Genomic DNA, 15,004 nt, shown 5'->3' with positions numbered 1-15,004 from the left:
CGATGGTGGAAAATTAATTTTATTTTCTACTGCAAACTGGTAGGCAAGGCACCGAACTTCTATTTTTGTTAAACCATAATGAAGATGGATAGCTATAATCAAATATTCTGTCAAGCTATTTTCTTCTTCGACCAAAAAAACTTGTTTTGTTTTATTATTGGCTTGATACTGAAATTCTGCAGAGCCTTCCATTCTTTTATGTTTGCTTAGGTGTCTGATCAGTGTTGTTTTAGGAAAATCGTAAGTGCGAGAAGCTTCACGAATAGAGACTACCTTATTTAACATTTTATTAACGGCACATGTAATATTATGTTTATTTACTGGTGTTCTTTTAACTCCCTTTTTGCTGCGTGGCATGGTTAATGCAAAATCCGAAGAAAACGATTATTTCAATAAAGTAAATGATCGGTATTTATTATTGACGATAAAGAGGTACCGTATCTTGGACCGGTCCGTGGTACAGGACCTAGTTACGGTCCAAGGTACAAGCACAGGCAAGTAAATTTATTTATTGACGAAAAAAATTTTAGATTATAATTAAAAACAAAACATTATTATTAAAGGAACGCCTAAGCTTTATTAATCATCTAAGCATAATACAGAAAACAACATGCGTACCAGTAATGCGGATGATTCTAGATTTATGATGAGTAAAATATTTGCTACTACAAAATAACGACACAACAACAATTTTCAGGGGACTTAAATCTGAATGTCAAAACAATACTTCCTTGCCGTCTACATTCGGAATGACCAATTTGTCATATGCAGCGGCCTGTAGATATGTGTAAACAATGATTAAAAGCAAATGGACCGAGGTACACGCATACCCAAGGTACAACACTCTCCCCTAATATTTTAATAATATAATTTTTCTTTAATATTCACAAAATTTCTTATACGGCAAGATAACAAATATGCTGCCTAGAACCTGTTTGTCTAGTTTCTATTTCTTACCTACAACATATTAAAATACGTTCGGTTTATAATATGTACGTCAATTTTAACAATACTCGGAATGAGTTTTCGTACGAATGTAACTGAGCTTTGCTGAGGACAAACGCCAATAAAGTGATATTAAACACCGCTCAAAGGAATATATTTTTAATTTACAGATTCTTGACCCAATTTCATTCCCGGTAAGAAATAATCATGGGGCATTGCTTGTTTGTAGAGTTTTATTCATTCATACACCAGCCGCAGCAGAAGGGATTCTGTCGCCCTCGACAATTACGATTTATTTTACATTTTGCCTCACTGTTTTCGCTTCCGGTTTCGTAGGTAACTCGTGCGTATACGCGTAAGTTAGAATCCTTTATAATACGAGAACCATCGATTTCCACTAAATTTAACGCTGGGGTATTATTTAATATTGATTTAGTATTTTTTAAAAGGACTTTCAAGATTTCTTTAAAATCTGGTGTGCAAACAAAATGTCAACTGTAATAAATAATGGGTCTCATAGATGTTTTCCAAGCAAATTATTCAGTAACGATGGTCACTATTTTGTAGTATCTGCTTCATATTTAAAAGTAAAAGCATTTTCTTTGGTAGAAAAAGAAAATTTAGTTAATAGCCTTAGCATTTGCTCTCAGTAACAAACTTTAATCGGATTAGAAAATCTATAAGTGAGATCATACGATTAATTTGAAGACAATTTGCACGTACTAGCATAAAAAAGAGGTGCCTAGTTGTCCAAAACACTAAAGTTCCCCCGGAAGTACCCGGGTATAAAAATAGCGTTGCAAAAATCATTAAAATAGACACAGCACAATATTTGCATTCGCTCCTACTTTTACTCTTGACTTTAAGTAAATACTCTTCTTAAGTAATGTTTATAATTTTGAAGCATACAGACATGAACTAAATCTCTAATTGTAAATATTCCTCCCAACTGGGTATGTTGATACTGTTGGGTTATCTGTTAATTATTCTAACACTAATTATCAACACTAATAGTACACTGAAACGCATCACGATATTTACCGATGTTTCAGCGGTTTGAAGAACTAGTAAACAAAGTAGGCAAAAAAATATGTTTACATTTACCCGATATTTGCATCACGTGTTTAACAATGGGACAGAGCGAGTGGTTTTTCATGCAGTGTATTTATTATTTATTCACAGTTATGTACAATTCGAATTCACTGTAAAAATAAATTGGGTTCAGCCAGCATAAACAAAAAAGTGAAGAGTATCTGCAACATCAATACTAACCCTCAGACGTAGCAACATATGCTTTTCTGTTGTTAGGAACCAGACGAATGTAAAAAATTACCTCTTCATATGCAGGATAAACAAGGAAAAAAGAATTTACTGTTATAAAAAAATGTAATAGTTTTATCATCCATTTATAATTGCTGAAGGAATTAATCGAAAGCAAAGAAAAATTCCTCTATTTAATACAGGATGGTTTTTAATTTGGAGTTTTTATTTTAACATGATATAGAACTCAAAGAAGCAAGAATATCTTTCAAATAACATTTTCTGGACAACAAAAATAAAAAAATAAGAAACTGGCCTTTTAATTTAGGTATGACCGATGAAGCCAAAGGAAGATGTTCAAAGTTATCGCCGTTGTTTTCATTCACATAAGCTATCGTTCGGAGTATCCAAGACTGTGCACGCTGCTAGAAGCAAACATTACCGCGACATTTTCTATGCATTCGCGGAATTCCTGCTAGTGAGTTTGCTTCCGTCTTATACACCAAACCTTTCAAACTCCACTGGTGAAAACTGCATGGATTACAATCTGGCGACTTTGGAGGCCATTATATCGGTCAGCAGTTCTTGGATCTAAAACACTTTCGTCTTACATCATTCTTCTTTCTGTAGGTGTCCTATTACTCAACACAGACAAACTTACGAGTTTCAGGATAAAGTCGCGATGCTGTAATGGTACTTTACCAACATTCCCCATATTAATTATCTTTGGGTCACAAAAATGTTATTTGAAAAGTCTGCTTGCTTTGAGCTAAAAGGAAACCCCCCACTTAAAAACTATATTTTAATACTAATTGATGTTTGAGAGAGCAACCTCTACATTAATGACTTTTTGATTTCCAGTAATGTGTTATAATAGCAAACTCAGTTCGGTGGCTCATAGATTACTTGCGAAATTTCGAAGACGGAACTACTATGTAGAGGTTATGAGTGAAACTCATCCTTTGCTTTTTCAGAGAAACGGCAAGTACAGCGGGGTGCATGAAATTCTTGAGACCGAACTCACCCTCAAAGACTGCGAGGACCTCGGTAAGTACTAGTCACTATTTCTAGTTTCATAAAAGATGCAATCCTCTTTTAAACAATCGCTCACTTCATTGAGCTCACATCACTACCATTAGTTAGTTGGTTCAATGTCTGGAACTATTAATCAAGAAAGATCAAGACTAAGACTCCTAGTTTGGTTTTCTAAGCTACAAAACTAAAACTTCTTTCACTCATTCTTTTCTGAAAAGTCAAGTGTCACTATCATTATCTAATATTTCTTCCAGTCAATACAATTCTTTATCCTTTTCAGATTAGATCGAACTTGCGAAGTAAAAATTGAACATATTACCTTCTATTTGAACGATTTGTAGTTCTGAACCGAATTAATTAATCCCAACTAATGTATTTTCAGAGGAATCCACGAAAATTTGGGAATGGCCAAGTGGTTGGAGCAGAAAAGGTCAGATATGGTGGGTCATCACCTGGCCTATATCTTTCCTCTTGCAGATAACAACTCCAGATTGCAGGAAATATCCTAGATTATTCGTCATCACTTTTGTTATGTGCATATTTTGGATAGGAACAACTTCTTACATGGTAGCTTGGTTGATTACTGTGATAGGTAAGTTGTATCAGTACTAAGATAATGTTGATTGACTACTGAAATTTTTTTTTTTCTTCCAGGGGACACCTTGAACATTCCCGACTCTGTCATGGGTCTGACGTTCCTGGCAGCTGGAACCAGTGTTCCTGAAGCTGTATCCAGCGTGATCGTGGCTAGATTAGGTAAGTGATCTTAAAATAAAACTCGAAAATAAGCAAGACTATGCTTGGATTAGATTATAATGAGCGTTCAAATAAAAACGTGGTCGAGTTGGTTCTGAAAATTTGGACGTAGGGCGTAGCGTATAGCAAATGAACTTAAACGTCATCTGTCAAAGCGCTATATCGCCGCTATCAATTTGAATATTTTCGTTTTAAAAAGCGTTTAAAATGGTGTTTTCTCAAGAACAAAAAGTGTTTATCATAGAGTCCTACTTTAGAAATGGACGCAAGATTGATGGAATATGGAAGTATTCTATTGAGGAATGTTTCATAGAATTTCAAAATCAATTTCCCGGCGTTGTTGAGTACAAAATTTTTCAAAGTGCAGTTCAGCGTTGTGTTAATGTTTTTCGTGAAACGGGCAGTGTAACAAGAAAAGAAGGAAGCGGCCGACCTAAAAAGCGGACTGAAGAATTAAAAGAAAATGTCCAACAAATAATGGAAAATGCGCCAAGAACTTCTGTACGTGTTTTATCACAAATGGTGGGAGTATCAGTCGGTACCTGCCACACAGTGTTAAAAAAAGATTTGCGTTTGTTCTCCTATCGTTTAACTTGTCAGCAAGAACTTCATGAAGTTGATTTTCCGCGACGGGCTGTATTTTGTGAATGGTTTTTAAACAACTACGGTGAACTTCATAATATCACCTTTTTTTCTGATGAAGCCTGGTTTCATTTAAGTGGTTACGTAAACTCACAGAATATGAGAATGTGGTCTTCTGAAAAACCAGATAACTTTTTTGTCGAGGGCCCTCTACACGCTCAAAAAATTGGAGTTTGGTGTGCTCTCAATCGAAGGAGGATTTATGGACCTATTTTTTTTAATGGTACTCTTACTGCGCAAAGGTATAGAGAAGAAATTATCGCTCCTTTTGTTAACCAGCTGGAAGAAAACGAAATTACAAACTTTTACTTTCAACAAGATGGCGCAAGGGCACATACGGCAGGCGAGACGATGAATATGTTGAGGGAAGTTTTCCAAAATCGACTAATAAGTCTCAATGCTGAACATGAATTTCCACCGAGGTCATGTGATATTACGCCGTGTGATTTCTTTTTGTGGCCTTACCTTAAAAACACTATTTTTGAACTGCCTATTCCTGATTTAAACCATCTGCAGGCTCGACTTATAGACAAGATTCGTGAAATTAACAATACCCCGAGCATCTTAGAAAATGTCTTTAATTCTTTGAGGAACAGGTGTGAAAAGTGCTTGGAACAAGGAGGGGGACACTTTCAGCAGCTGCTTTAATTTATTGTTATAACAAGGAGGGGGACACTTTCCGCAGCTCCTTTAATTGTTTGTTATTGTTATCACGATTATTCTTTAAAATAAAGTTATATAGTCATTAACGTTATTGAAACTGACAGCTGCTATACAGCTCGTTGAGAAATGAGGTTAAGTTGGTCGCTATAAGCTACTCCCTACGTCCAATGTGTCAGAGCCAACTTCGACCACGTTTTTATTTGAACGCTCGTTAGAATAATAGACAAATTGAATACTTTGGTGTTGTTTCAGGTCATGGTACGATGGGTCTTAGCAGTTCCATCGGTTCCAACACCTTCGACATCTTGCTGTGTCTTGGAGTTCCATGGTTGATCAAGGCGGCTTTTTATCCCAAACAGGAGGGCAATCATTGGATACAGATTAATTCGTCGGGTATAAACTGTAGTGCATTTGCTCTTCTAACTACTTTGCTGTTGTTATACGTCAGCATAGCTTTTAACAAATTCAAGTAAGTTTGTTATGAATTCCATTCCAATAACTCTAAATAGAAGGAGAATTGTAACTCTTTTAGAGGTTACATTGAGATTCTGTATAACCGTGGAGCGCTAGTAAAATATCCTGTAAAGTAATTTATAACAGAAACATTGTTTGAATTCCGAAGGGATTTTGAATTACACCAACTCCCGCAACTTCTCAGTAACAGCTTAAGTTTTCATCTACAAATTAGCATTTACCTTTTCAAGAAAGTTTTAAGGAAAACAATTTAGTTCCATTGCTACTGGTTTGGCTAAGTTTTAATCTTGGCTGCTGTGTTATAACGAAATAATTTGGAATACAAGTATTATCTGAGTTTCTTTTATATCACATGTCTGCAAAATTCCTTGAAAAGATTGTTACTGAGCGACAAAAAGTTATTTTTATTACATTATCTCTTCCTTAACCTTAAGAATCCATGAAAATTTATTTTGAAACTTTTAAGAAACTTTTAAAAACAATCATGGCGACTTCTATCAACAAAGGATGAATGTCTTGCATTTTAAATAATTCACAGCCCCACAAAAAAAAATGCCGGGCCCGAAAGACAAGACCATGGTATCCAAATGATTTTGGGGTCGCTGAATCCGAATCCGGTGTCCGTTTGACACGATCAGATCTGGTTATTTGCTCCTATGTAATCGTATTTGATCCTATGTAAGACTATCCTCAAAATATGGCACTCTTATTCCAATGTGCGTTAGGTTTATAACATCCATATTTGAAGTGATTTATCCAACAATATCATCATCAAATATTCCTTATTTCTGTACTGATAGTAAAAAGCTTTCACTTTTCCGGTTTGCTTAGTATTTTTTTAGCCATGATATTAGGATCTTTGCTCCATTCTCTTCGTCTCAAATTTCGAACATCATTTACTTTTTTTTGTGATATTGTTCCTGTCTTTTTCACAACAATATGGAATATATTCGTCATCACTAGTATCACTAGCAATATCAGTGATAGTTTCATTGCCACCAAATTTCTCCCTTCTTTAATATCTTGGTGAAACCTTTATCTCTGCTTAAACCCAATCAAATTTTTCACTTAGGTTTAATATCAAAATATTTATATAAGTATCTTCCGTATGTTGATCTATTTCTATTAGAAAGTATTTAATAGACCTGAACGCTTCAAACGGACATCAATTTCGGATTCAACGACCCCCAAAACCATATGGATACCATGGTCTTGTCTTTCGGAACTGCCACTTTTTTTTGGTGGGGCTGTGATTATTAGTACCTTTTTGTTAAATAGTTATTGGTTCAAGAATTGCAGAAATAAAAATGATGCAATGCAAGGTCGGAGACATCAATTAATCTCACTGCGAAAAAAATATCATGTCGATGAAAATAAGATAAAAAAAACATATTCGATAACGCGATTGTGAACTTATTCAAAATTATGAAACATTGGGTAAAACATTGCAAGCAAGAAATGTATATATGCCCCTTCAAAATTTAAAGACATATAATAGACGGATCTTATTCAAAACAGCCGTGAAAATTTCTTTATATCACGGCTTAAGTCAGATTTAAAGCAAACATGTAAGAGACAAAAGTCTGGAAGGGCTATAATTCCCTACTAACCCCTTTGTTCCCCTTCAAGCCAGATGACAGGTTCCCACACGTCACATTAAACCCAACGGAAATCGTTTTGTTACAGGTTAGACTGGAAGGTCGGACTGGCGTGCCTGCTGATGTACATAGCCTTCTTGATCTTTGCCTCTCTCATCGAGCTGAACATCTTCTTTCCGGTCAATTTGCCCACGTGCGACAGATGACATTGAAGACTGAGTGTTTGTCTATTAGTTAGTTGTAGGAAGCGCGCTGAAGCTGAAAACCATTAGAGACCGCCTGAAAAACAAAATTATAAAAATATGGTAGTGCAGAATTAGAAAAATAGTATCGATTACGAATCCGCTTTAAACTTTTTAATGTAAGACTAGAGTTATGTAGGTTATGTAAGTATTGTAATTGACTGATGAATCATAACAGGAACAGTTTTGTTTCTGACATTTTTACTTTCGAATATATGCTTTTTTATTTTTAGTGTACTTTTTAAAAGTACTTGTATTTTTATAGTTGTTACACTTATTGAGAAAATATACGTCTTTATATTCTAAGGAGTAATTTTTATTTAATTTGCTGTCATGTTCTTATAGTTTTTGTATACAGTAAGAAACTGCAAAAATAATATGCGGTGATGAATTTTCTGTACTGGAGCTCCTTCAGAACTGGCAAAAAATGTAAATACAGGGTGTTTCGCATAAGAACCGACATAGAGCAGGGGCATGTAGAGGATCCCAATGTTTAACGCAACATATCTTTATACTAACTAAGTAGAGTTCAGTAAAACTGTATTATATTTATTTTCATAAAGAACGGCTTGGAAGCAACTAAAGAATCAAACTCAGGGTGGGGCTAAAGGTTCTGATACCGGCTCAACCCCACAGAGCCTACCCCCAGCACCTAGTAAGTATAGCTCGTAATAAATAATTATCTAAATTAAAATCTAAAAATAAATATTTTTGTTCTATAGATTACGTATTATCTCGCAAACTTGACATTGCTTCACCTATTTACTAACAATACGTGTTTGTTATCACAACAAAACGTGTTGAGAAGGCTTATCCTGATAGCAGCAGCTTAACAATTTTAAGGATTCCCATTGCACGGATACTTGTCCTTGAGAAAATGAACAACGACTTGATTGAGTGGTTTTCAATTTCAGTTCTTATCAGTGTGTCCTATTGGGAACCTCCGACCAATCGTGAGGATGTTTCAAAATGTGCAACGTGGAAAACAAGCATGATTGACGCAAAACAAAGGAGTAATCTTATCAATTTCGTTAATTTTAATTGACGATTGCTTTGTTTGCGTAGAATTTTCTTCGGTTCTATTCTGAGTCGACGCTATTTTTAGCGACTGAAAATTTGTGGAATTTTTTTGTCTTTCTCTCCAACAATATTCTAACATTTGTTATATTCTAACAAGTTGTTTCTCGATTATTTTATTTTTCACTTAGGCGATATAGCTTGTTTATTACTAGGAAACGGAATAGGAAAACAACGTCATATCACTTTAGGGCGAAATAAGCGGACTTAAATATTATAGCACGCATTTCGACCCTATTTTGTACCTTTCTCTTCTGCAAGGGTAGAATAGTAAATGTGCCTTGTATAAATGAAGCAGACAAATGAAAGTACAAAGTTTATTAACGTTAATATTTGATATATAACACAGGGTGGCTAAATGAAAACAAAACAGAACCATTTTCAGGAACTGCGACAAGATTGTATAAAAACGCTCAGACCCGTCGATTTTAGATTAAAGGGGGACATATTCTTTGCTGGTATTTTTGACTCCGTCACTTTCACCCCCCAAGCAAGGGTAAGCATCACCCCAAAATATTTAAATGGCATTGGGGGTTGAGTAATATTTCTTTTGAAAACTCTTTCTCTTTACAACAGACTTTAAATTTTATAATTCCGCCCAATATTTATTAAGAATTTTGATTTTAACGTTGAAACTTATGTACAAACAATTATTGGTAATAGTAATAAATACAACTATTGCTGGAATATTATCCATTCTGCCTTTTCAATCTGTCCCGTCAGAATCAAATATCATACTATATGTGTCATAGATACATTTTGGGTACATCGTTTATACAGGGTGTCCGGTAAGTACCTCCTAATCTCTCGGGAGTGTATAGGGGAGGTCAAAATAAAACTAGTCCCCGCTATAAAATTTTTTCCTAATGTGCCCCCTAACGGAGTTATGGGGGGTCAAAGGGGTACCTAGAAATTAACGTTTAGGGTTATAACTTTGAAACCACCCTGTATATTTTAATAAAATTTTCGTACGTTGTATTACACATGGAGCTCTACGATTTGATGCTAAAATCAACTTTTTGCTATTATCAGGTGTCCAGAAACGGACTGGCCCTATCACAATTTTTCTCAAAATTTTGACAGAAGTAATTTTATCAAACTGAAAATATTATTATTAGATACTCTGAAGGTTTTTCTTTAAAAATGGTACTCTTTATTTATTTCGAAAAAATGAACGGTTTGCGAGATAAATCGGTTTTGAAAAAAATTGGTAACAAATACAACAACAATTAAAATTTATTTTTTTACAATAAAATCATTCCCGCTAGTGCCAGCCTACAGATTCACCATAAACATTTACTGGTGGTGAATTAAGGGAATGAATAATGCCGTTTCTTGTAAAATCAACATCTATGACCAAAATACATCTACAAATTATTATTGCTCTTGTCTCCATGGAGTTCTTTTCTATTGTTTTCGTTGTTAGACCCTGTTGATTTTAAAGTACTTGTCAAAGGCGCGTGACAGAATAAAAATTCAATTTTATTGTGGTATTCGTTTTAAGCCGTTAGAAATAACATTTAAAAATGGAAGAATATTCCTGTGCAGAATATGCTGATATGCACCTAATTTATGGGGAAGCATTATGCAACTCCGTGGAGGCAAGAAGACTTTATGAGGAAAGGTTTCCGGGTCGACATTTGCCGAGTCCAAAAACTTTTGAAAGAGTTGATCGTAGTTTAAGAGAAACAGGTAAAAAAAAATAGTGAAAAACGTTAGTGAAACTAATTTCTTCCGAATCCTTTATTTAGGAAGCTTTTTGCCACGCCGTGGTGGAGCAGGAGCCCCGAGGAGAGTACGAGACCCTCATGTAGAGGAACAAATATTGGAAGACGTTGCTAATAATCCTTCAAATAGCATAAGGAAGCTTGCGGCGCAAAACAATGTTACAAAATGGGCTGTACATGAAACTCTGAAAGAACAATTGCTTTACCCGTACCACATCCAAAAAGTACATGCTATGTCTCCAGATGATTATCCAAAAAGACTTCAATACGCCAATTGGTTTTTACAGCATCATATTCGGAATCATAATTTTGGTACATCTATTTTGTTCACCGATGAAGCAGGTTTTACAAGAGACGGCATAATTAATTCGCATAATCTACATGTCTGGGATGAAGAAAACCCTCACGCTTTAGTTCAAACTCGCTACCAACAAAGGTTTATGGTGAATGTGTGGGCTGGCATTATCGGGAATCATTTGATTGGTCCATTTATTCTGGAGCAAAGACTTAATGGTGCTCTTTATTTGCAATTTTTAGAGGAAAATCTAAATATTTTGTTAGAAGAAGTGCCCCTTCAAATAAGAACTGAAATGTGGTACATGCATGACGGTGCACCACCCCACTTTGATCGTTTAGTACGTCAACATCTGACGAATGTTTTTGGTGATCGATGGATAGGTCGAGGCGGACCTGTATTATGGCCACCTAGGTCGCCCGACCTAAACCCATTAGACTTTTTTCTGTGGGGTCATTTAAAAAATAACGTTTATTCAACACCCGTAAATAGTAGAGAGGAACTTCTGCTGAGGCTAACACAGAACTGTGACCATCTCCGCAATAATCACGGAATATTATTTCAAGTGCACCGGGAAAACATTCGTAGGATTAGAAAGTGCATTGAAGTACGGGGTGCTCATTTTGAACATCTACCGAAGTAACATTTAGGTACCTTTGTTCATTGTTGAATGTTCTTTGTTGCATGTCTTGTAAGTAAGTTATTTTTCAAATGTTATTTTTAATTGGTCACTACTTGCTCATAAAGTATAGCCAACCCGTTCAAAGATTTCTGGACTTGATAAAGTTAAAGAAATTAAATGCATGAAATAATATGTAAAAAAAATAAATTTTAATTGTTGTTGTATTTGTTACCAATTTTTTTCAAAACCGATTTATCTCGCAAACCGTTCATTTTTTCGAAATAAATAAAGAGTACCATTTTTAAAGAAAAACCTTCAGAGTATCTAATAATAATATTTTCAGTTTGATAAAATTACTTCTGTCAAAATTTTGAGAAAAATTGTGATAGGGCCAGTCCGTTTCTGGACACCTGATAATAGCAAAAAGTTGATTTTAGCATCAAATCGTAGAGCTCCATGTGTAATACAACGTACGAAAATTTTATTAAAATATACAGTGTGGTTTCAAAGTTATAACCCTAAACGTTAATTTCTAGGTACCCCTTTGACCCCCCATAACTCCGTTAGGGGGTACATTAGGAAAAAAAATTATAGGAAGGACTAGTTTTATTTTGACCTCCCCTATACATTCCCGAGATATTAGGAGGTACTTACCGGACACCCTGTATATTGAAGAACTGTTTTCATTCTCGTTTACATTTAATTATTAAATTTAAAATAAATAAAAATCAGATGTCTAAGTGAAAAATAAAACGTTGTGTGGCACAGGAGATACTAGGATGACTATGCCTTTAGGCGACTTGCTTTCCTCGAACCTGTCGCCTGCAGGCATAATCATCCTCCATTTCCCTTGGTACATAAATAACTATTATATTAAAAATGTCTACACAATATTTCGAAGCAGTTTTTGCGAAAATATTGTCACGTCTGTGGGTTTGACGTACACTCAGCTGCAAGGGTAAGAGGTTGCGAGAGAAAGAATACAAATAACTATTACAAATCAGCTCTTTACTCTCAATGGTCCTGGTAGGTCGCACATATAATAATAATAATATCTCTACTCCTCATTCTAACCACGATAATTAGCCAAGAAGTCGGAGACTTGTGCGGGAGAGGAGGCGGCATATTATTATTAAGCAGGCCGCATTTGCGCCCAGGAACGACTTATGTTGGTAGGCCCTAACCACCATTCAGTGCAGGAATGAGGGAAACCTGGAAAATCTCTTTAATTAGTGGTCAAGTGTCAATCTCTCACATTCTTCCACCCTACCATACCTGAACAGAGGGTGCCAATCCTCCGTACAAGCATAGCTAATCTACGGTCTACCGGCCGCGGGAATCGAACCCGGGCAGAATTAGCACACATCGATGTAAGTACTGGCGTCTTAAACCGTGCGGCTACCAACCGACCAATATAAAATAATTTACAAAATTATAGAAAATAGAAAGGTCTTACTAATAAGCCATCTTGTAAGGGCGAGTCACACCCAGAGTCCACTAACGACCCTGAGTATCGATTATCCACTTTCGATACTGAAGAACGACTGACTGTGTCCCTTGCACTCGCTTCCCCCGATTCCTCCTATTTTTCTGTACCCTACTTAAGTGTCAAAATGGTAAAGAAAGTGGTGCAAGTTGCTTTTACCTTAGTCATCAAAAGCCGAGAAAGAAGCAGTTCGATTTGCTAATAATGCAAAATTACATTACCTACATTTTATTGTGTAACTAATAAGCAGGACTTTATATGGCGAAATTTATAATTAGAAAATATTAAGGCAATAATCTGCTTCTTTCTCTAAGATATATTTTATAATCTTGACAATATTGTTTGATACATAGTTGCGAAGTAGTTTTTATATTATGGAATTGTTTTTTTACTCACTGGTACTCGCAAAAAAAAAAACGATACTTAATCTAAAATCAAAAATAACTATTCTATTCCTTGAAATTGGCATGTCGGATATCAAACATCTTAGATTTATTTTTTAACATTAACTTTATCTTTATCGATTTAAAACTGCTGTTTGATTCTAATACACGGTATTTTAAATTAAAAATATAAATTTAGGGCTTCGATTTATAGCAATTGTGATCACTTAACACCTGAGATGAACGCAACTGAGAATCTAACCTCATCAAAAAGTACTCGACTATCATAACGTTTTATCGAAGGAAATATTAGCGTTAAAAGGCGTGTTTCATTCTTCTAACCACAGATCAAGAAAAAACATAGATACATAATTTTTACGTATGTGGCTTGAAGCCAAAATAGTTCATAGGAAGGGTGAGGAAGTTGTGTTTACATTCCCTCATGGGCAGTGGCGTATCATTTTATAGGGGCTGATTGCAACTAAAATAACAAGTTTAATAATTATAATTGTAAATTTTATTTTCCGCAGATAAACTAGGGAAAATATGGTGTAATAGGTATGTTAAGAAAGCGTGTTTTATTTCTTAAGGTATCTATGAGATTATTTAACTTTTCTTCAACCTATTTTATTACTTATGAACTTCACAGTCCCCTACATTTACTTCTTCCTGGAATACGGTTGAGATGATCTACTGACACAATTTTACTCTCATTTATATACAAAAGGAATGATACATTTCATCATACTCTTAAGCTGTTAATTAATATGATTTTCACGAGATTTTAACAAAACAAAGTATTTAAATTCCATTTGGGTAGGTATATCCTAGTTTTAATTTTAATAGCTTATGACACGGTGTAAAATTTGGTATCAACTCTTACATAGAATTTATAAAATTTGTATATAGGAAACTAAAAGATTGACCATATTTTAAAATTATAATTCATTTTTATAGAGTCGGTCCATTAACCCTTCCTATCACAAACACATATGTGTGAATTTATATAAAAAACTAAAAATTAGAACAGGTTTAAATATATATTTTATATAGAATTACATGTAGATTTTTACATTGCGTGTTACGGCTATATTACTGGAGTTAAAGTTTGTCCCTAATAAAGCTGTCAATTGGTTTATTTTTTAGGTTGTCTCTATCGAATGAATGTTATGAATGAAAAAAGACAACCATATTACTCAAATAGAAATTTATTGATTATGAAATAAAATATTTTTTGTTAACTTATGCTTTATCCTAAGAATATTATCCTGCATTTTATTACAAAAGTGGTCAGAGCATATATAGGTATATACAGATATTGTTTCTGTATATGGAATTCCTAAGCTTCTAAACCACTGTCTTCTAATTAGAAGATTTTTCGGAAATCTGTAACATATAAAAAAATCTATTAAATGTTTTACGCCTTGGTTTATCTGATTTACTAATGCTTTTTGGCACTTAAATTTTGTCAAAGCGAAATATTTAAATTTAACCCCAACAGCTTGTTTTATTGCTACGTCTATGATTATTGTTACTTATGGAACGATCGTTGATTTTGTTTCATTTGGTACATATTGCAAATATAGCACTTCTTCGGCATTGTTCAACACTTTTTTCACTGGAAAAAATCTTACTAACAAGCACGAAATCATTAAAAACGCAAAAACATTAGATTACACTACGAAACACAACAATGGCGAACTCGAATTTTCTGGAAAATGTCAAAATTTGAGCGTAAAAGTGGCGCGAAACTTAAATGAACCAATCACAACACGGGGAATAGTAAATATAAACATGAA

General features: G+C 34.6%; 1 protein-coding gene and 1 long non-coding RNA gene across 2 annotated transcripts in view; one reads left to right on the top strand and one right to left on the bottom strand.

Moving 5' to 3' along the window:
* The window catches only part of LOC108917579 (sodium/potassium/calcium exchanger 3-like), a 38,858-nt gene extending 30,946 nt beyond the window's left edge, over positions 1–7,912 (top strand). Inside the window, exons 5-9 of the mRNA XM_023454432.1 lie at positions 3,067–3,252; positions 3,623–3,832; positions 3,895–3,996; positions 5,554–5,770; positions 7,462–7,912. Of these exons, the coding sequence (XP_023310200.1) occupies positions 3,067–3,252; positions 3,623–3,832; positions 3,895–3,996; positions 5,554–5,770; positions 7,462–7,579 (833 nt within the window). The 3' untranslated portion in view covers positions 7,580–7,912. The remainder of the gene's footprint in view (positions 1–3,066; positions 3,253–3,622; positions 3,833–3,894; positions 3,997–5,553; positions 5,771–7,461) is intronic.
* Positions 7,913–14,397: 6,485 nt separating this feature from the next.
* LOC111691492 lies at positions 14,398–14,994 on the bottom strand. The gene is made up of 2 exons (XR_002762960.1): positions 14,741–14,994; positions 14,398–14,591 (listed from the first exon to the last, which is right to left on the bottom strand). It is a non-coding gene; the product is annotated as an uncharacterized LOC111691492 (long non-coding RNA).
* Positions 14,995–15,004: the final 10 nt, after the last annotated feature.

The sequence above is a fragment of the Anoplophora glabripennis genome, unplaced genomic scaffold, assembly GCF_000390285.2.
Source record: "Anoplophora glabripennis isolate ALB-LARVAE unplaced genomic scaffold, Agla_2.0 scaffold80, whole genome shotgun sequence".
In the NCBI taxonomy this organism is placed as follows: domain Eukaryota; kingdom Metazoa; phylum Arthropoda; class Insecta; order Coleoptera; family Cerambycidae; genus Anoplophora; species Anoplophora glabripennis.
The sequence above is the reverse complement of the archived record's forward strand: the minus strand, read 5'-3'. Positions and strand labels throughout refer to the sequence as shown.